This window comes from Ambystoma mexicanum, chromosome 4q (genome assembly GCF_040938575.1).
Source record: "Ambystoma mexicanum isolate Mex_15411 chromosome 4q, UKY_AmexF1_1, whole genome shotgun sequence".
Lineage (NCBI taxonomy): Eukaryota > Metazoa > Chordata > Amphibia > Caudata > Ambystomatidae > Ambystoma > Ambystoma mexicanum.
Genome location: NC_090928.1, coordinates 793,879,800 through 793,903,527, shown reverse-complemented (window position 1 = coordinate 793,903,527; position 23,728 = coordinate 793,879,800). Strand labels below are relative to the sequence as shown.

The 23,728-nt window shown below is 45.8% G+C and overlaps 1 protein-coding gene across 2 annotated transcripts in view; it reads left to right on the top strand.

The window, feature by feature from the left end:
- Positions 1-23,728, top strand: part of APLF (aprataxin and PNKP like factor) — a 960,891-nt gene that overhangs the window by 414,974 nt on the left and 522,189 nt on the right. For both annotated transcript variants that reach the window (XM_069608357.1, XM_069608358.1), the window contains exon 3: positions 12,208-12,374. In XM_069608357.1, coding sequence (XP_069464458.1) covers positions 12,208-12,374 — 167 coding nt within the window. The remainder of the gene's footprint in view (positions 1-12,207; positions 12,375-23,728) is intronic.

Genomic DNA, 23,728 nt, shown 5'->3' with positions numbered 1-23,728 from the left:
CTTCTGCAAATACGTCAAACTACTATATAAAACCCCAAGGCCATGGCCAGAACCAACGGGAACCTCATCGGCAATGAAATTGGCCAGAGGCACCCGCCAGGGATGCCCATTCTCTCTGCTGCTCTTTGCTCTAACAGTAGAATCCTTTGCCAGCAGGATACGACAACATCACGGACATAGGGGAATATACATACTAGAAGCCATGCAGATTGTATCATTATACGCAGACGACACTCTAATATACCTGTAACACCCTGAAGGAAACATAGGCCTCACACTCTCTGAGGTAGGCACCTTTACTAAACACTCTGGATACAAGATTAATACCCAGAAATCAGAACCGTTCCCCCTGACCGCCCCAACAAAACCTTCCCAAATGCATGGGATGAAGTGGGCCGAAGAGTCAGTGAAATACCTGGGGGTCGTGGTTACAAGAACTCACCAATCATTATATGAAAAAAATCACTCTGATTACCTGGGTAGGCTCAAGAATAAACATAATCTATGGGGCAAGTTTCCATTGTCACTGATAGGGCGAATAGCTATTTTAAAGATGATAGTGGTGCCTAAACTCCTGTTATACTTCACTATGTAAGTGATTTCAATCTGGCACACACCCAAGTCTCGCCCAGCATGCAGTGCGCAACTGAAACCCTTATTGATTTTTATCTATAAGTTCAGTATTCTGAACGATATAACACTCATATCACACCCTTCTCTTGAGACCCCCCCCCCCCCCCCGGTCACACTGAACCAGGAATCAGGCTGGTTTGCAAAGGTAAATATTTATTTGTGTATTTGAAGATTTAGTCACAGTATATTTTAATAGGTAAACAACAATCACCAAAGGGGTGACAGAATACAGAATAATATCTTTTAATACACTAGGAATCAAGTAATGAGCACCAAAAACATATGCAACACAGAAAAGAATACTTTTGTGTTGGTTTGGACAATTGTCACTATGGTTAGAGGTTCCCCCTGCAACACCCCTCAACCCCCAAATAGGCAATTAAATAGATGTGAGGAGAGAGCAGGTATTCAGGAATAGCACAAATCAAACAGAATATCAGCCCCACCTTTCCCCTTCAAACACAAGAGAAAAACAGAATTTACTTTTCAGCTGTCAGAATGGCTTTTAAAATGTCTTTAGAATTGACCATGCAAAAACACCAAATGTGGTCAAAGATACTTAAATTGTTGTAAATTCCTATGGGAGCCACTTTGAACAGTTGCACACAGTTACAAACAATGATTTAGTCCAAAGAAAGCATTTGAAATCTCAAAGTCCAAGTAAGAAACAATTTAAAGCTATTTCACACGTGTAAAACCTTTAAATTTTTAAATCGCTGCAAACTTTTCCCTGCGCGATATTCGCGATAACGGGAGAATCACAGGGAGTTATAGAGGTTTTAGTAAGAGGCGTTTTTGCGAAATAGGCACGAGAATGGAAAACAGAAATGCACGTTTGAAAATGACAAACAGGTTTGATTACACTAGATGATGACTGTGAAAAGGCGAATACCACAGAGGGATCTTACAGTCACGTGATCAGCGTAACCCGCCTTCAGTTGAGAAAAGAGTCAGCGCAAATATAGTTCTAACAATACTGGTTCTGAATGAAAGAGGGGATGGGTTTGAGGTTGGAGTAAGACAATGCAAGTATACTATGGGTCACTGTTCTACCTATTAATACTTACAGTCCTTTGTAATTAAATGGGACCGTCAGTTCTGGTCATTGGATTGGATCTGGTCTAGGACGGACAGCACATCAGGCCCGGTACTGGATCAGCTAGGCTGGTCGCCGGATTTGCACAGGATCTGCCCTCCTAGTCTGTGGGTATTTTAATCAGCTGAATAGCGAGTTCCTGTGGCAAGCCAGAGAATTTCAGGATACTGGTTCACAAGGCCTTCTTATCCCTCCACAGCGCTCCACTGGGTGGGGAAAATAAGTTTGAGTATTTGGGCCTTGCTGGAAATCAATGGTTCTCTATTGCTAGCAAAAGTCTTGGCATCTGGATCTGGAAGGATATTAAAGCTGGATGTAGAATGCTGGATCAGAGTGCTTCGCCGGAATCGGGAAAGTGAGTGGATTTGTATGTCCCTATGTGTTGTCAGTTGTCTCTATTTATGCTTTAAAATTACATCACAATGTGGGTGTATGGGCCAGCTTAGCTAAGCTTGCCCCTGTGAGCTGGGATAGGATCAAAACTTCATCTCCGCTTTGCATTTGGGTGATTGGATCAAGGATGGATGATGTCACATTTTATGGTTTGCTTTACAATCCTCAGAGACCTCCCTTTCGGCACTGGTCTCAAAATCAGATTTTATACTAAATACACATTTCTACATTAGCCACCTTTATACATATCACACACAAAGATGCCATATTATATGTAGCATCTGTTGCTCAAAATCCCGCAGCTTTGGGGTCTTGTTTCAACTTTATACAGAATGTTGTCCTTTTTGCTATGAACACTATTTCCAAACGTTATGCAAATTTCCACAAATGTGTGTGTTTAACATCGGGATGTGCGTGTAAATTTTCACAATTTTAACATTAATACATTTCGCATGAAACCACATATATTGCCATTCCTGTCCAGAACATGTTACACGGTTCTGCCTCCTCTTAAAATGTGCAGCCAAAATTTAGAGTCACAAGTCCTTGGTATATTTTTCACCCTTTTGGATGACAAGTTATGAGTCTTTAAGTATTGTTCTTTGTTCGTGTTTAGCAACAGATGGTCCGCCCCTTGGTCTCTCCCTGCAGTCCAGGAACACCCCCCCACCTTGGGGAAGTTCCTTCCAAGAGCCATTTACGACCACCTTCACACCTCTGCTTCCTGGGCTGAAGGTCTGTCATTGTTCCTTCTCTTTCTATAGACAAAAGTATGGGCTAACCCGCAATTATAACCTCCACGTGAGTTTCAGCTGAAGGGATATCCCTCCCTCTGGGAGAAACTTGCTTTTGCAGTTCTTGCAGCTCAGCCAGGCTAATTAACTTCTGAAATCCAGCAAAACCCAAACTTGTTGCATCAAACATAAATGCATTACTTTCTTGGCTTTACATCTGGCGAATCAAAACACACTGTATTCCTTTTAGCAGAAATCCTTTTTATGTTTGCTAATCCAGCAGACTTTTTAGTTTTGGATCACTTTAAAGTTTCATCAATAACTCATCTGACAGCTGTCATTCAGGTAGCCCAGGGTACTGAACCCAGATTTTGCCCGAGGCTGTCAGTTTACAGACAATCCAATTTGTCTGATGAATGTTTTGCTCTTCACATTAGGACTTTGTATGTTCACAATGCTTCATTAGATACATGAATTTTAGCACTAGGCAAGATTTTGAATGTTGAGAAGTGTTGTGTTATAGGCCTTTTGGAGTTTTTAGCAACAAAGCAAATGTCATTTGTAGGCACATTTTGGGGTTTCACTTGCAAAGTGCTGCTTCTCTCTCTGCACTCTGTTTGCTGGTCATGGAGCCCACTGGCACATTTTCTGCGGTGTGTGCTCTATTCCACTGCACATGCACCATGGGTGGCAGGTTGTGCATCCCTCTTTTTGTGTACTGAAGCACGTGGTTTTTGTAGGTATTTGTAGATTTTTGGCGCGCACAAGAGTTTTGCCGCCATTGTTGCCGTTTCTTTCTCCATAACTGGCAGGGTGATGCCGCATAGCATAGCGGAGTGGGGTCAATACATCCTACAACTACGATCCCAATATCGGCAGGTAGACAATTTTTTGATGTTCTTAGAAAACTCTCGACGGGATTTGTGTGGGGAGGAAGAAATGTACGGGCAAAGTGGAGTTCCCTCACTAAACCATACGACATGGGGGGTCTGGCGGCTCCCGATAACGAGCTATACTACCTTGCAGCCCAAGTACAATACGCAGGTATATGGTATGGCCCGGATAACAGAAACCCACACATAAACTTGGAGAAACAGTCTTCAGCACCGAACGAAATTCAGACCACTCTTGTAGGCGAACATAAACTAGACCCGTGCCCCTTTGGCCCACTGCACGCCACACTGGAGGCATGGCGGCGTATACAGATCAAACTAAACATCACAGACCCTTACACCAAACATATCACACTCTGGAGTAATCCCGGTCTCCCGCCACAATGGATCCTGACATCTGGAACTCTTGGGACCCGAATCATGAAATGAAACTAGGAGACATCTTCCCCGAGGGGAGGTTTGTCACGTTGCCCGAATTTATAAACAAGTTTGGAAAAGCCCTGCCAAGACGCTACAGTACATCGCATGCGAGCAGGGGTGCGCAGGAAATGGCAGTCATTCCCAATTGAACCTACATCCAATGTCTACCCGGAACTGTTAGTGCAGCCTAACAATAAGCACAACCTCCTATCGAAACTATACTCCATGATCCAACAGGGTATGCCACAACCAAATACCCTAAAAGAACAATGGGAGGAAGACACAGGGAAAACAATAGATGAATACAAGTGGGCGAAGATTTGCAACTTGACCAAAGAAGTATCACTAAACGCCCGACTGAGACTTATATAATACAAAGTACTTAACGACTGCACTACACCCAAACGCATATCAAAATGTAATCCGTCACAACTACAAGTATGCACGAAATGCAAATCAGTTGATGCAGACACTATACCTATGTTTTGGAACTGCCCCCACATAGCAGAATTCTGGCAGCACATTACCTCAGCACTTCACGAAATGGTGGGGATACCCCCAACGTTGTTCCCTTTAAAATACCTGTTGGGTGACATAGGCAAAACAAACATCAAATTCTCCAGACTATTCAACCTCGGCTGTGTCATTGCCAAGAAATGCATATTGCAAAAATGGAAGGCCAGAGAAGCGCCAACACTTAGTCATTGGTATCACGAAATGGCGATAATCATCGAGAATGAGATGAACTTCAAACACACCGTCACGGCAACGGCCAGGCCCAAAGACATATGGGCCCCATTCCAAGCTCACATGGAGAAACTGTCGATAGATAAAGCATGAAGACCACAAGCTATGACTCTCTGTTGTCCGAAATAAAAACTACGCAACTAATAATGTTGGGAAGCTTAACTGATCTACTGTACCGTTGTCAATGCGTTATGTAATGTTTTTTTTTTTTGCAATATATTTTTATTTTATTTTTTAAGGTCAAACAAACACACTACAACTGTTTCAAAACATAGAAAGCATCAAATTTCAACACATTTTCAAACTCCCCAACTCTCCCCTCCCCCTTTAAACTAGAGCCGGTTCTCACATATCGTTTACGGGAACATCATTGGGTGGCACACTACCTAGACAGCCATCAACTGGGTCCTCTTTTTCGTTGTCACCCTGGTGAGGGTTTGCCAACGAGGCCACCAATTGCCGCCAGGCCAGCAAGGGCCCTACTTCTTCTTCGCCCCCCCCCTGGTGACCGCTTCAAACCAGACTTCGGATTCAGCTTCCGCCCACCTCAAGAGGTCTGTCCACCATAACTCCACCCTAGGTCTGTGGGCCGCCTTCCAGCCCATGGCGATCCTACGTTTGGCCAAGACATAGGCCAGGTCCTTCATCTTGCTTATGTGTTTCAAATGCCGGGGTCTAGGGAATAGTCCAAGCAAGCATGACCAGGCCGATTCCACATCCAGCACCCCCCCCCCCCCCCGCCAGCCAGTTTCGTCTTGACCTCGTTCCAAAATCTATGCACCTCCGGGCAAGCCCAAAACATGTGTAGCAGTCCCGCGTTCACCTCCCCACACCTGGGGCATTGCTGTATAGCTGATCCCCCAAACTTTGCAATCTTCCCGGGGGTTAAATAAGCCCTGTGGGTAACATACAATTGAAGCTGTTGGAATCTCGCGTTACGGGACACCTTTTTATGGTGCCTCTGGGCCCGTTCCCACTGCCCATCCGTCATGGGTCCTCCCACCTCCTCCTCCCAATCTTGTCTCAATTGGAGCAACTCCTTCCCTGCCCTTGCTCGCAGGAGCTCATATATCCTCGATATTTGGTGCCCGCCCTCCGATACATCATACATGGTTTCCAGGGAGGCATCTGGGAGGGAGGATCCTCCGCGAGCACTGGCTCCGGCCATCTTTCTCTAGTCTTTTTCACCAGCCTAGTTTAGGTTATATATTGGCCACCATGTACTCCCGTCTCTTCCTGCAGCCGCTGAAAGTCCACCGCCTCCCCTTCCTGCCATATGTCCCCGAGGGTGGCTAGGCCTACCTGTTCCCAGTATCTGCAGACCGATTCAAGTAGTTGAGAGTCGCTCACACACAGAGCCGCCAAAGGGGCCTGCTGGGAGTATGGTTCCGAGTCCCCCCCAATCTTCCATGTCCTATGCCAGATCTCCCAGCCCAACCTCAGTAACCGCCCCTTGCCCACCAGTTTATCTCTGCCCAACCACACCACTTCCATCAGAAAGTATGGGGCTGTATCTTCGCGCAGGAGCCTGGCTTCCGCCGAATCTTCAGTCGAGAGCCACCTGGCCACGTACTGCAGCTGCCCCGCCAGGTAATAGAGTTCGAAGTTAGGCAGGCCTATCCCCCCCCTGTCGCACGGGTTCTGGAGCTTCCACAGAGCCATCCTATTCCTAGAGCTGCCCCACACAAAACCCCTACACACGCTGTGAAGTTTCACGAATAGGCTCCTGGGTATCAGAAACGGGACGTTTATAAAAAGTTGCAAGAGTCTAGGCAGGACCACCATCTTGAGCAAGGCCGCCCTCCCCATCATGGTCAGGGGCAGTCTGGACCAAAATACCATACTGTTCTTAATCCCCTCTATCGCCTTTTCCGTGTTGTGCTTGTGTTCTGTCTCGATCTTGTGGTAAATGTTTATTCCCAAATACCTAAATGTTACGGGCTGCCATGGTATTGGCAAAACAGGCAGCCTCTGCACCGGGACATTCCTATATCTACCCAAAGGGAACAGGCTGGACTTTCCAGGGTTCACCGATATACCGGAGAGGATGGCGTGCCGTTCTATCACCTCTAGGACGTACTGTAGGTTTTCTTCTGGGTAGCGTAAATAAAGGAGCATATCATCCGCATATGATGATATCAGATGCTCTCCACTGGCCGTGTTTATGCCCATCTCCCCATATTGTTGATGCAGTCATATTGCCAGCGGCTCCAATGCCAGTATATATAGCATAGGTGACCAGGGACATCCCTGTCTGGTCCCCCTGCCCAGTTGCCAAGAATCTGAGACCATGGACCCTGTCTTGACCCTCGCCATCGGGGTGCTGTAAAATAACTGTACCCATCTGAGGTATCCGGGTCCCACTCCATACCCCTTCAGTACCGCTTTCAGCCAGGGCCATCATACCGAGTCGAAGGCCTTGACCGCGTCTAACGACACTATAGCCAGCTCGCCCGTGTCCTCCTCAGTTTGGTCTATGACATGGTGTAGCCTCCGGTGGTTATCGGTGATGTTCCTGCCCGGAACATATCCCGTCTGATCTGGGTGTATCAGTTTCTTAATCACCCTCTTCAGTCTATTAGCCAGCACCGCCGTGAGTATTTTGCTGTCCTGGTTGAGCATGGACAACGGTCTGTAAGACCCGCGCTCCACAGCCGGCTTGCCTGGTTTCAGGAGTGGGATGATTACAGCCTCACGGAGGGACAACGGGAGTTCTCCCTTCTCATAGGCCTCGTTGAAAGTGGCAAGCAGTGGCTGGAGCAACTCTTGCTGGTATGTTTTGTAGAACTCGCTGGGCAGCCCATCCGAACCCGGCGCCTTGCAAGTGGGCAAGTTCCGAATCACTACCTCCAGCTCATCCGAGGTGACGGGTGCGTCCAACTCAGAAGGTTCTAGATCATCTAAGGTGGGCAGCTCAATGTCCCCCAATGTGTCTAGTATGTCTTGGCCCATATCCTCCCCCGTGTCCTCATACAAGTGTCTGTAAAACTTAAGGAATTCCTCATTTACCTCTTTCTGGGTGTTGCATATGCTACCTCCTTCGCCCTGAATCTCACTAATCACCGAGCGGGGGGTCTCACTCTTGTACAGCCAAGCCAGTAATCTGCCCGGCTTATCGCCCCCTGCGTGTATCCTCTCCGTATATTTCCTGTAGCTGAGTCTGCACAGTCTATCCCAGAGTGCACTGCAGGACAACTGTAGCTCCTCTACTTTGGTTCTGTTATCATGAGCGGTGCTCACGCAACGCGTGAGCTCCTCTAGCTCCCTTTCCGCCTCCCGGAGCTCCCTCTCGACCCCCCCCTGTAGCCCCTTAACTTGGGAAATAGCTACCCCACGCACCACCACCTTAAACGCTTCCCACAGTGTGCCCACAGAGCTTACGCTTCCTGTGTTTGTATCAAAATATTCTTCAATGGCGTCCCTCAGGCCCTCCCGAAACCCCTCATCCTGCAGAGCCTCGGTCCTAAGTCTCCATGTAGGGATCTGCGGGCGTGGGGGCTGGTGTCTCCAGTCTACCACCAAGGGCGAGTGGTCAGACAGCACTCGGGCTTTGTATTCTGCTCCTTCTATTTCTCTCACTATCCCGGCTGTTACAAACATGTAGTCTAACCTTGTGTACAAATCATGTGGCGCTGTGTAGTGTGAGTACTGTCTATCCGTGGGATGCAGCCTTCTTCACGCATCCTCTAGGCCTAGGTCTTTCAGTAGGGTACTCAGCGCTTTAGCCGCCGGTGCCGTTTTTCCTGCCCTGTCCTTGGACCAATCCATACTGGGGTCTACGGTACAGTTAAAGTCACCCCCCCACACTACCGTACCCCCCGCCAGGGGGCCAAGTTTACCGTAGAGGGTCCTAAAGTAAGCCGCTGTATCGTTATTCGGGGCGTACAAATTTATGATGTGTATTTCTCTGTTTTCCAAGAGACCCGTTACCACCACCATTCTACCCTCCGGGTCCACCGTAGAATCAAGCACTTGAAACGGCACGTGGGGCGCCACCCAAGTGACAACCCCTCTGGCATACGCTGAGTACGCCGCCCCCACAACGGTGCCCTTCCATTTCCTCCCGACCACCTCCAGCCTTTCCCTAGTGAGGTGGGTCTCTTGCAGCAGGGCTATGTCTACGCGCATCCTCTTTAAATACATCATCACTTTGTTGTGTTTAAGGTAGCTGTTGAGGCCCCGTACATTCCAGGTCACAATTCTGAGATTACCCGATGCCATCTAGTCGGTCTATCTCCGTCCCATCCCTCCCCATAATGTTCCCCATGTAGAGTCGTTTCCTGGCTCCTTCCCTTCTGTTAACGAACCGTGCCCCCCTCCCCCTTCCCCAACCTCACACCACTGCACACAACTCCCCGCCCCCCCCTCCCCACCGACCCCCAACAATAGCCCAGCTCCATCCCTGGATACCAGGCCTACCCACGTCTGGACCCGTCTCGTGACCAAGAACAAGGACCCCGCGGGGTGTCACCAATCTAACAGTGACCTAACTAAGTGTACTACTATCGGGTGCAGAGGTTGCTCCCCAGGAGCTCCCAGTCATCTATTTAGGAGAAGTGAATTCTACGGGACCCGCCGGCAGATGCCGTGACTTCCCCCACACAAGCACAATATCAAACTATATTCTAGTCCCAATGTCATAGCTATGGCCTCACGGGTGCCTCTGCAGCGTGCTACTTATCTCCATCCGCTTCTGTCTGGGCATCCGATTCCTGTGGTCGACCTTGCATATCCAGCCATTCAATCGCGTCGCTCGGCGTCTCAAAGAAGAGGGATCTGTTCTAATGAATCACCTTTAACCTAGCGGGGTAAAGCAACATGTAGCGGTGGCCTGCCTCTCTGAGCCTCCTCTTCACCGTTCCAAAGTTCATTCGACTCCGTTGTACAAGCAGCGTGTAATCCGGATACACTGTTATATTTGCTGACCCCCTTTCTATCGTGCCCCCTTTCCGGAAAAATTTGAGAATCTTCTCGCGGTCACGATAGTTCAAGATCTTTGCAATCAACGGCCGCAGGGGGGCTCCTGGGGCCGGTCTCCTGGTCAGGGCCCTGTGCGCCCTTTCGACCGCGAACCCCTGGGTCAGCTCTCCGCCTGTAATCTCCTGCAAAAGCATGGTTTCAACGAAACCCGTGGGGTTCGATCCTTCCATTCCCTCCGGTACAACCACTATGCGAATGTTATTGCGCCTGGCGTGCCCCTCCGCCTGCTCTGCACTGTCCTCCAAATTGTCCACTCGCTGCACGAAGGCATGAAGTTCCTTGGCGTGTGTATTGCACGCCTCCACGGTCGGGGCCAACTCCTTCTCCAGTTCCCCAGTGCGCTCCGCGATCGTTCGCACATCCTGGCGCAACAGGTTCACTTCTTCTCGGGCCGCTCCTATCTTGAGGTTTAGGCCCTCTTGCAACTCTTTCATGGCGAGGCCCAGCTTCGTCTCCAAGGCCACCTTCAGGTCAGCAATTGCTGCCAGCACCTCCTGAATGGTACCCGGTGGGTCCGTCGCCGCCGCAGGGGTTTCTTTGCTCTTGCCCCCTTCCGCGCCTGAGGGCGACCTAGCATAGGTCTCCATCGTAGGCTGCTTGATCCGGGGTCGCAGCACCTTGGAAGACATCCTGTTGCGTCGATTGGGCCCACGCGCCCAGCTGTATCCTCTGCAGTGGGGGCTCGCCCTTATGTTCTTGCTTTCAGCCCGAGGCGCATGCGACCCGTCTATCTGGTTGGGCTCGCCCACTTTCCGACCAACCTTGTCTTCCTCAGCTCGTCGCACCTTTTATGGCCCTTTGTCCACAGGCGTCCATCTTGGGTGCTCCCCTTCCTTTGCGCGACCGCCACCTTCTTCGGGGTCTAGTTCCCTGAATATGCAGTCTCGCTGTTGGGGAGGGCATGCATCGTATGCCCCCAACTTTCATACGCCTTTAGATGCACGGTGGGCTCGAAAGTCCGCCAAAAACCATCACTTTTTTCCCAGGATCAGGATCGGATCATCGGGAGCTCCTCCAAGGAACGTCCTCTCACGTAGCCATCAAGCCACGCCCCCGTTATGTAATGTTAATGTGCTTTGTAATGTATGTACTGCCTGTCTGCCATCCGTTAAAGTTTTTTTTTTTAAAACTCTTTACTGAGTATGAGGTATGTCTGGCGTGACTATACTCTGGAAGTTCATATGCACTAGTCTGTTAAGTATAACGCCATTTGACTTTTACTGTTATCAGTTTGTTTTGCCAATTGACAGTTTAATCTTAGCAATGGCTATTCTGTGTTCTGGTGTCATATTGGTGAAAAAAGTACAAAGCTTGCAGTTCATAGGATAAACATGATGGGTAGATGAAGGAGGTAGTAAGATGTTGAGCGTTAGGAGGGTGTGATGGGGAGAAAGATTGAGAAAAGTCATAATAGGTGTTGCTGTGTGGGCATTCAGACATGGCTATGAGCACATACAAATTTCATCGTCTGATCGGTTACCAACAAAAAGCAGAAACATTGTCTTCAGTTTTCATTGATGCCACTATTACATAGGCCACACACACACAGGCGTGAAAAGACAGGGTGGACAATGGGACAGAGTCATGAGGAGACACGGGAGAGAGAGTGCCAGAAGTCGTAGCAGAGCACAGGGACAGGAGACTCTGCCCCTCCTGGAGGCAGGGCGTGGATGAGGCACAAACCGGGATTGGCAGACTCAGATAGAAGACCCAAAACGAAAGCACGCTCAGGGAGGGCCTTCTAGCCCAGGAAAGTAGTGAGGTTAAGATGGCGAAGAGGAGTGGGTGGGGGATATTTTACTCAGTGATCGTAGTGTACAAAAAGAAGTAGTGGAACTATGTTCCCTACTGACCTGCACCACTCCCGACAGACCTCATCGCTGCGCCCCCTCCCATGCACAATAAAAACCCCAAAACACATGTGCCTGCTCTTTAAGGAAACGTCCTGTGCAGTGCACTGAAAGTGTAAGTTTTAACTTCTTCCTACACTTTTACTTTAAAACGAAACCGTTCCGGAAGGGTTTCTTTTTAAAATAAAAGTATAGGAACGGTAAAACTGAATTAAAAGTAGAGGAGCACCGCTCCCGCCCACTTCGACCACTGCTTTTACTGAGAGGCAGGTGACGTTTTTAAATGTGGATGAGGCCTGCTACGGGCACGTTTTGCCAATGGAATTGCTAACATTGCAATGTCATTATGTAGCAATATTACATTGGTGCTTAATATTTACGTAAATTGTGCCCTCGTAAGGTTCTCAAAGCACTGTGCATTCTGTGGAAAAATACTTATTTGTTGCTTTCTATTTCTCTAGGTGCATGTGAATCCCTGTTTTTATCAGGCTTCTGATAAAGGCCAGTTGTTGCCGCTGGAGAGAAATAAATGGCAGTGGCTGTGCGAAGGAGACAGATTTTCCTTGTTGCCCGACACCTTTATTTTCAAGGTTACCGCCACTCATTCGGATATGGACAGCACTTTAAGGTAGAGTCATTTCATCTGCGAAGACATGCCATCTAACATGACAATAACTGAAAGAGCTGTGTCTCAATTGTTTGATATTTAGTTTCGAAGACTATTTTGAAGATATTTTTAGAACTTTTAACAACAGTGTCAAGCGAGAAAAGAACATTGATGGTTGTTTCTGCTGAAAAGCAAAAAAATGTGCTAACTCATTTCGTTAGTGTTTGTTCTGTCTTGAATGACTGCATTTTAATTGTCATGAAAAGTGAGGTTTGCTGGCAAAATTGCTGGTTGTGTAGTCCTTACTGTTTTAACATCATTTTAAAAACCTGTCTTGATGGTGCATTTTTCCTCATCCAAAATAGCAGTGCATACTGTTTAACTTATCTTTAAGGAAGATCCACCAAGAGATGTAAGGATGTTTCCACTCAGTTCGATTTCTGTACATAGAATGATCCTATTCCTAAACTGTCCATTATATGTGCCCCAACATAGAAAATTGATATTACCCAACTGCATCATCCTTTACAGCGGTAAGATTCCCTGTACACCTTTAATCTGATGTCTGCCATACACACATTATGGAGACTTCTCTGCAGGGTGTGTGAGAAGAAAGGGTCGTATTTCTTTCATGGGCAAACCCATATGTTGGACCAGATAGATTTTTTGGCTGCCTTTGTTTTGGTTAATGTTGCTCCATTGACAATCCTCCATTGCTGAAGTATCATCGCACGTTCTCAATTTTGGCTGTTTCTTCAGTAATATGGTCTTTTTGGTGGTCTGTTGCGCCCTCCAAAATGTGCTCTGCTACCCGTAATGGATTCAGTTTCTTTAAAAACCAAGGTTACACAACAAAACCATAATGTTACCATCATCAACCATGAAATCTAGCACTGATTTACAGCTTTTACTGCATTAAAGACTTGAGATGGGACAATTGGATGCAAATCATTGAAATCAGATTTTAATGACAAACTTGTACAAATGCTAAACAACCTGAAAGGGACAAACGCAGGGACCTTGTTATTAGGTGACCTGAATAGATGGAGAGGTAATATCAAAGATAAGGATGTGTTGGCTCTTGAAAAAGATCTGAATACCATAGGTTTTTCAGTGATTAACAACTAACCCTCAACCTCTAGGGGGAACCAACTAGACCGGGTAATCTCCTGCAACCTGGATATAGCTATGCATATGGTCCGGCCACTACAAAGTGGAGTTTGTAATGACATCTAAAAACAATGCCAGCGAAAGGGAAAAAGTACCTAAAAAAGTACATAGTAGAAATTTTAAAAACATCATCTCCCATATTCTAGCATAATGCATAGGTAACATCATTGTCGCCACCGCCAAGGAGGTTTCATGTGATGAGATTGTGACCATTTTCAACAATCAAGTCCAAGAACTAATTGACCTACATGCTCCCATGAAATATAAACAGGTCAGATCCAATTTAAACCACCACAAATGGTTCAATGCGGAAACTAACAATTTAAAAAGAGAAAAGAGGAAAATGGAAAGAAAATGGTTAATAATACCCTCAGAGGTCAACACAGTAAAGTGGAAGGAATTGGAGAAACAATACAAAGGAAAGACTGCTGAGGCAAAAATGAATTTCTTTAACAAACACATCTCTGCAGCCACCAATTCCACGGGCAAACTATTTCAGCTATTGAAATCAGTCCAAAAATCTTTAGCCCTGTCACCCCCATTTCAACCCACACAGGAAGACTGTGAGAAGGTTCAGCTTGCCTTCTGCAATAAAATCCAAAAGGCACGTGAGGCTATATGTTCCTGTCACGGTTCCCCCCAAGCTCAATCCACCCTCATATGTTCAGATCCGCACCCTACAGGCAGAGGATATGAATATTCTTCTCTCCTCTATACAACAAACAGCATGCTCAGAAAACATCATGACTCCTAAACTAATCTTGGAAAATATAGACATTTTTGCACCCTCATAATGGTCAATGCTTCTTTCAGAGACAACAAGGTCCGAGCAGCTATTAAAACGGTTACAGTTACTCCCTTGCTCAAAAAACGTTTACTAGACCAGCAAGAACCGACCAACCTTCGCCCGAAAACGAACTGCAATTTTTCTATTGAAAATTTTAGACAAGGCAGCAACTAGGCAACTCCAAGCGTTTGTGGATGAACACAATCTTCTCCATAAAAAGCAATCAGGCTTCAGAGGATCGCATAGTACTGAAACTGCTCTGCTAGACCTTCAAACTAGCATGCTTAACATCATGGACAGAGGAAAAACTGCCATGCTAGTACTTTTGGATTTGTCTGCGGCCTTTGATTTGCTAGATCATCAAAAACTTCAAGAGGCCTTAGAACAATCAGGTAGTTGCTTGCAGGAAGCTATAGACTGGGTGACCTCCTTCCTCGCAGAACGGAGTTCTAAAATTCTCTGGGGTGGTCAATCTTCACTGCCCATATCCATCAATTGTGGAGTACCACAATGGGCTAGTCTGTCCCCCCTTCTGTTCAACTTATACCTTCAGTGTCTCTGCACCCTCCTTACCAACTTTGGGGTGTATTTTACCAACTACGCTGATCACACCCAACTGGTGATCAAACTGAGTGGCTGCCAGAACACAGATAATATCAACATTGCCAACATCTATAACATCATAGAAGCTTGGATGAAGGCAAACTGGCTTTGCCTGAATGGAAGCAAGACCGAGCTTATGATTCTTGGCTCCCCTCAGGCTAGGTTTCAGCTTAATTTGGATTACACATCCTTCAGCATTAGAGATTCAGACATTCTGGTCTCAGGCAAGGTTAAAACATTAGGTGTGTATCTGGAGGCGTCCCTTGGGGCCGAAGCACACATGGCCTATTTAAAGAAAAACTGTCAGTACTATCAGAGGCTGCTCAAACGCATTAGACCTCTCCTGAGTAAAACAAACTGTGCTACTATCGCCAGGGCCACTGTCCTCTCCAGACTGGACTATGGCAATGCCCTGCTCGCAGGAGCTAACAAGGGCTGCATCGCGCAATGTCAGACCATACAAAACAACGCAGTGAGAACCATCAAACAGAAAACAAGAAGGGTGCATATCTCAGCCGACAGAAAGTCCCTCCACTGGTTAGCCTTAAAGGATCGTATTGCCTTTAAATCTATGACCATTATACACCATTGCATCTACGGAGTAGCCCCCGCCTACTTGAAGGAACAAATAACCCTCTACAAGCCGAGTTGATCCTTGAGATCTGAAGCTCAAGGTCTGATTGGACACAAAGGCGCCAAAAGAGCGAACGGGCTTGGACGCTCGTTTGCCGCAAAAGCAGCACAATTATGGAATGGGCTCCCCCACTCTTTGAGACTAGATCCAAACCACCTGACTTTTAGAAAAAACTAAACACATTACTTTTTAGATAAGTAACTAACCCACTGCGATAATGTCCCATCTCTCATTCTGTTGTCCGTGTCTTTTTGTGCACGCCCTGATGCCTGCGGGCTTTGGCGCAATATAAACAAATTTAAAAAAGTAAAGAAATTAAGACACAAGCCTTCGTTCATCATAGGGCTCGAGGGCAGCAGTGTTCACCCTTTGATTTAAAGGAAACTGCAGGTTTTTCTTCTCCATTATCTAAAAAAAGTTGCAATAGATGATTCTTGTAACCAATCAGTCTTTTTAAGAGCAGCAGCAATGTAAAGAATGTACTGTTGCAACAATCTAATCTCTTGAGTGGGCTCCTCTGCAGCACCTTAAATGAAATAAACATATAGGGGGTTATAGAAAACGTGGCTGTATCTTGCCCAAGACACGACTCACAGTAAAGATCAGAGTTAACACTTTTATTAAAACTCCTGTTGTCTATCTGTTCCTCATAGCACTTTTTAAATCTAATTGTGCTAAGTGCTATTTAATCACAGATAAAAAATGAGTACATGTGACAGATTGCCATCTGGCAAGGGTGTAGAAGCCCTGGGTCTGATTAAAAAAAAAATAATACAATGATATAGGTAATTCCATCTCCAGAAGGAAATCTAGTCAGATTCCCCTTTCATGAGCTCCATGCCAAAAGCATAGAGTACACCTATGACCTGCTCTCCAGTGGCACAGAGCAGGTTCAGAGGTCCCAGGTGCCCATTTGACAGATTCAGTGACAGACAAGTCTCTGCAATACAGTGGTTGCATTTAAGCGCCTAGATGCCTATGGGCTTTGTGCGCTATATAAATGACAAAATAAATAAATAAATATGCACCTCTGTTCCAAAAGTACATAATTAGGAGTCTATTGTCCTGGTGGCATGTTAAAACTTAAATATAAGCCATACTTAAGGTATGGTAGATGGTATTTCTCATAATTATTAACAGCCACATCAAATTGGTATCACACGTGTCAGCCCTCTGAGCCCAGCTCAGCTGTGAAAGCATAATGGTTATCCCAGCCAGACTGCCTTTGCTGCTCCTTGCAAGACTGTAGCCCTGGGTGGTTGCCTCTCTTTGTACCTTTGTGAGGGCAGGTAGCACCCTCCCTGGAGAACTCCACAGGAAGCTGTCCTGGGAACAGGCATCAAAAATCAACCCCATTGACAAAAGGAGTAGTCTCACACCAGGGTGCTGTATACCAAATGGGTTTTTGATTCTATTGAGAAAGGAAGGGAACAGGATTCTTCAGTAGAGCCCAGACCAGATGGAGGACAATGTCACGATTTGCTCCCTTGCTCCTACCCCTTGGGTGCCTGAGTTGAGGTTTATTCCCTACTAGACTTTCCTTCCGAACCTCATGCGACAGTGCTGTCGTGAATTGGGAGCGCTAAATCCTTATTTTCCATGTTACTACCCTTCCAAATCCATTCCAGGTTTTTGGCAGCCAGTATGCTGCTCTAAACAAAAGACTATGCTTCCCAGAATGCCTGGCCCACTGCTTCATCTCCACCCTTTTAGGACAAGGTTGGGTGGAGGATAAGCAGCACCTGTGGCTGGCATGTGCAGCAAGCAGCACACCTGAGGCGTGTGCTTGTTAGCCAGCTTTAAAAGCCTCAGTTTGCTTCAGTCCAGCGCTGGCCATTGATACAGTGTTCCTGTTTGTGACTGGTCCCAGCCGTTGTGTGTAAGGAGCTTGCCAAATTTCTTTGTAATAATAAGGCGCTTCTTAGTGCTTACCCCACATCTTATCATGCTCTACTTGCACATCCTGTGTTTCCTTGGTTCCCGAGTGCATGTTGTTTGACTCAAAGCTATTCACTGTGTGATCTTTTGTACAAGTCCCTTGCCATATTAGTTGCCTTCATCCTCTCATGACAGAAGGTGGCACCATCTTTTTCTCTCTGCCTCCATCTTTCCTTCCTGTCCATCTTGCACAAAACACTTTTGGGGGTGACGTCAGAAGGCAGAGTTCCCTTGCTTCAACAACAAGGATTGGGACCTTAAAGCAGGCTTGCTTTTGTCCAATCACCGGTAAAGTTTGGCTCTCAAAAGAGGGGGTACCCCACTCCTTCTTAGATTTGCTTTGGAACAAACACCTAAGGAATAATTTTATTTGATCTCTATTGGGAGAGTTGACTTTCCAAATCCCTCCACCAGTGAGGTGAAGACTAGGTGTCCAAGGCAGAGGCGAGCTCTGTTACCTACCCATCAACAGGGTATATTGAAGTGGTACCTGCTGCTGGAACAAGATCTGCATCTCTGTCAGTCATACTGCTGCCCAACCCTCATCATAGTGAAGGACTCATGGAAGGAGGCCCGAGAACAAAGATTACACTTGTCCCTGAGAGGGACTCGCAGCACCTGAGAGTCAAGACACCCAGGATTCCTGTATGTACCACCGTTGAACCACCGCAAAACTTGATTCAGGCATGGTTGATCAGATTAACCCATCAGGATCCTCTGGAGCTGCCATTGGCAGTCACCTGCTCTTTTAACCACTGATCTGCACGTCCAAACCTGTTCACCACTGCACTGTGCTAGCTGAGTGCGTTGTTTCCAAGGCTTGAACTTCAAGCTCTTTGTTGCATTTGCCACCTTTGAACCATCGCTCACCATGCCAGTGTCTTCACTGGCGGTCTTCATCTCTAGTTGAACCGACCCTGGTGGATCATTGGACGCCACATCGAGATGCTTGAACCGAACTGTGCATGCAGTTTCCATGTTTGCTGTCACATCGACTGTTGAACCAACCCCGGTGGCCATCACGATTTTCAGTCCATTGAGTGCTTCATCAAATCGATCACGTAGTGCTGATCATCAATCACATCACCAGCATCTTTGCAGTCCAATCGGCTGCCAAACCGACCCAGGTAGACCTCACCATCTGCTCTTCTTCCAGCATCGCAATCAAACCGCAGCAAACTCCTGTTCGACCCCTGCTTCACACTGCTCCCCATCTAGACCAACACAATCGCTGCACTTGACGAGTCGAACCGCCCTAACAGCACCAAAAAAATTGGTTTGACACAGTCGAACCATCAAGAACTGCAGAAAGACTCAATTAACTGCTAACTGCCACCTTGGTCCACCTACTTTTGGGACCTAGAGACTGGTTAGGTCCCCTTTAATTCCTTTTTGCTCACAAGAACATATCCTTTAAAGAACATTGTGGTTTTTACTTGCCTTCCACCCCTGATTCGAAACTCGGAGTGCTGTATCTTGCTATCTCTGCTTATTCTGTGTTCTTTCCTCAGGGGTGGGTTTTTGTGTTTTCTATCTAATTATTTTTGCATATGGTGCGTTTAAAGTATATATTTGTATCCACCCTCCATTGGACATTCCTTTATTTTAGAATGTTGTACTTTGCCATTTGGTTTGCTACTGTTTCACATTAACTCTCACAAAAGGCAAAGGAGGTATATCTCTTAACTGCCTGTTTTACCTTTATGATTGTGAACATGCTTGGTTTATAGAAGTGTGAGGGATGAGTAGGTCCTTTAGCCCGCTACTCATTACTGTACTCTTGCAGGGCAGAAGTCAATTCATCACAACAACATTGACAGGTCTTGCCACCAAATGCCCAAGTACTCCCACAATTTCAATTATTGCCCTCAGATTTGCAGGTTCTCATATAATTGGTTAGATATTGTGAACACCTTTCAGAAGTGAAAAAATGTTGTCTTCGTGCTTTCCCTTGTGCCTTTGCTTGTATAATGTAAGGACACAACCTGCTCTTTCCTGTGCTCATGAAGCAGGAACTCCATAGTGTTCCATTCTGCAGGAGTCCTTTTGCACTGAGCAACTTTGCATATGAAAGGATACACTTAGCCCGGAATGCCTGAAATGCAGCACTTAGTCCAGTCATGTTTGCAGTGGTTTTATCCAACAATTAATATAGTATGCTGTTTGGTTGTGTCAAATTGATTTCTGTGGCATTATATATAGTGACAAGGTCAGCAATTTCACTGTTTCACAAGGGATGAGGACACCTCTCAGCCTGGGGCGAGAGAGGGTAGAAGACTGAGACAGTCCTACCCTGAGGGGGACGTGGCAGTTTGAAGGACCCCAGTTCCTGTCACCTCCCTAGAGCCAACTTGCATCACCACATGCCTCCTCCGAAGGATGCTGGGCAACTTGTCTTTCCTTCCTAGAACCAAAACAAATCCAGCAGAAGGCTGGAGACAAAATTCAGCCCATCAGTGACCCACACTATCTGCCTACAATCGCATATGGCCCCAAATCAGCAAGGAGAGAGCCAGCAGGTGAAGAAACTGCGAGCTTTCACTGCCGCCTGACATGCCATTCCCTGATTCCCAACACTGGTGCACACTGTAGCCGAGCAGCCACGCAAAGCATATAGCATCAGGCTTGACATGGAGCAGGATTCGCACAGAGAACTTCAACTTAGTTTGGAGAATGCTGCAACGCTACTCCCTAACATGGACTGGGCACGCTACACTGCAGGCTGCCATTGTTGCAGCACACAACACCCATTAAGTGAAAAGGGGCAGGGCTTAACCTGTTATTTACAACTTCCAGTATTTAAAAGACTTCCCAGGTGGGGAAGACAGGAACAGATTGTTCAGGGTCAGTAATCCAATAGGAGAAGTAGGAGGAATAAGTAGGGCACCTGGAAACAATCAATTGTTGGTTCTTCAGGTGAAGTCAAAGGAGGAGGAGGAGGAGGAGAAGGGGGTGATGGCAGGCCAGGGGACCAACGGTGGATGAGAACTGGTATTGAGTAGAAGATTGGGTGGAGTAGTAGTGTAGAGGATGGGCCTTTAACATCTAAGAGTGGAGGAAAGTAGTAGGAGTGAGAGACATCGGAGGGGTCACAGAGGAATGCGTAGGGAAGGAGAGCATGTGGGTGGAGTTGGACGCAGGAGCATAGAGGACACCATAACATTCAGAGACTAGGAGAAGAACATCAGGGTGTGACAGGATGGCAGCCAAGTCTGGTGGGTGTCTAGGAAGGCACATTCGCTGACCTCTTTTAGCACGCCGACGATCTCCAAAGTGTGATAAGGCAAATACTCCTCCACATTATACTGGAATTCAAAAAATGCCTGGGTGCTCGTAGGGAGGTGCTAGGTATAATTTATTTAGTGCATAGTGAACAAACCATAAATGATTGGCAGTATCATGCACAATCAGAACGGACCAGGTAAAGTTAAAAACACTCACCCACATGGGTGAAAAACACCACGCGTTCCGTCCATTACAAGGACTTCATCAGGCTGTTATAAAACAGTTATACATTGCCACTTCCTCAAATATAAACACACAATTTGTCACTCCCATCATCCCCAAATCACGTGACTGCCATAGAGTTTTGCATGATAAGGAAACCGCCATAAACGTTTTATCACAGCCTGATGAAGTCCTTGTAATGGACGGAACGTGTGGCGTTTTTCACCCATGTGGGTGTGTGTTTTTAATTTTACCTGGTCCGTCCTGATTGTGCATTTTACTGCCAGTCTTTTATGGTTTGTTGTTTACTAAGCACAAAATAAATGATACCTAGCACCTCTCTACGAGTGCCCAGGCATTTTTTGAATTCCAGTATAGTGTGGAGGAGTACTTGTCACGCTTTGGAGATCGAGTGAAAGTACAATTTCAAGGTTGGGCCTACCTTGCACTGATGCACCAGCTGTGTAATGTGGCAGAGCGCTACATTTATGGCTATTTGTTGTGTTTTCAATTGTTAATTGAGCAGCCGCCTCCCGTGCTAGATGCAGGCCTATGTAGGCTTTCATTTTCTTAATCTGAATTCTCAATTTTTTGCGTCACGGTACAGCGCCCACGTTATATGCACAAACATTTGTCATTTCTATATACCTTCACTGGATATGCGCACAGTGGGGTAGCATTTTTGTTTATGGAATCCACACTTAGATGTTTTGATTGTGGACCAGGGAGTGATTTAATTATCCCTTAAACTGGTACTTGAGTATTCGCATTACAAACTAGTATAAAGACACTGCATCTACAAGTGAAAAAGGAGACGACAGTCTTCCAGCCAGTTTAACATTTAAACAAAAGATGGATAAACTGGAGAGAATTAAAAAGAAAGAAATATCCAAATGGTGGGAGGCGATGACACTGCAGACCTACTTGGATGTGCAGAGAATTCCGAGGGGCTTGGAAATTCTGACTATACCACCATATGAAGACATGGATCCTTTACTCATCGAAGGATGGACGCAAGATACTAATACATGTTCATACAAAATGATGGATAGTTTGATTAAATATGCAAAATTGGATCGAGTCAAACCTTTAAAGGATATAGAGACTATGGAAGTCCAACTTTTCACTTCTGAAGAAGGAGATGAATGTAAGAAGCGTATGAATAGGTTGGAAGATAACCTAGAGAGATTTGAAGGTGAGATAAGATTATGAAAACAACTCAAATTCAAAAGAGACAGGTTTTATTATGAGCAAGGGTGCATGTATACCTTTGCCAAACGTTTCGATGGACCGATCCATGATAGGCTGAACAACTCAGAAACCATCTTTGAACCAACCAGTGGACCTTCAGAAGATCCCAGCAGTTCAGAAGTGGAAATATCTGATCCTGAAGTCAATTGAAGAGTATGAATTTTTGGGACAAATTCAAGTTGCTCCACTTGGATAACAAAATGGACATGAGAGGACGACGAACATTTACGACACGTGGAAGAGGAATAGAAGGAAAAGTAGGAAAGAAAAAACGAGACGAAGATGTTGATCAAGGAGCTGGCAGTACGACCAGCAGAATAACACGCTTTGGGAGAGGACAAAAGATGGGGGGCGAGAAAGAAAGACTTCAAATTTTAAATGTTCATCTTATCCTTGAGGTCCCTTGAACCCATTGAAGAATCAGTTCTTAAATTGGGGCTTTCATTTTTCCCTACTTATGCCTTCAACTTCACTTCAACCAGAATAGATGTATTTAAGTTTATACAGAAATTTAAGTTGACTACATTTTATGCCACTAAGGTTGATGAAGGTAGACGCTGGCTCCCTCAAGATGATAGAGAAATGTCAGCTCTCTCGGTAGAAGATTTGGAAATCTTTGCATGCTTAACTACCCTGCAAGAAGATCCCGATAATGTGTCCACTACACAGGATTTTATGGACAATATCACTCTCTTAGATAGATTTGGCATACATACAGACATGAGTACTCGTGCCAAGTTTAAGGCTGAATCTATTTATTGTCCAAACATTGCAAACAGCCAATTAGAGGTGTTTGAAGAATTGGTTTTGAAAGATCTTCGAAATGTACCATCCTTCATTGCACCAGCACAAACACTCTCTCCTTTCTGCAGAACAAAGCTCTTAACAATTTGCGAGAAGAGGATAAAATTTCAATCCGGCCTGGAGATAAAGGAGGAGCAGTGTTAATCATGGACAGAAGTATGTATGCCAATGAAGCTAACAGACAATTGAGTGATGCTGTATGTTATCAAGTAATAGATGAAACTCCTCTTCTAGAAACAAAAGACTTATTTTTTGTTCTATTGAAAGAATGGCTTGACAAAGAACTCATCAATGATGATGAACACTTTTTCCTCATAAATGCTCATCCAGTAACTTCTCTCATATATTTGAATCTGAACATCCATAAAAGCATACTGTTGCCTCAAGGTAGGCCTAATAGTCACCTCTATTAACTATCTTTTGCAGAATATGTCCACATTTTTAAATTTTTATTTTCAACCCTTTGTTACCAACTTTAATTCATATATTCGGGATACATCAGACTTGCTTTCTAAACTCAGCAATATAAATTGGGAACCAAATTTTCTCTTTGTGTCTCTTAATGTAGTCTCACTATATACGTTCATCCACCATCAGTATGGTCTCCGGGCCGACGCTACTTTTTGGAATCTAGGTTCAATAGATATCTACAGCATAATGACATGCTACTTAACATGTTAGAATTTTGCGTTGAGCACAATCATGTTATACAAGATAACATCTTGTATAGGTAAATACAGG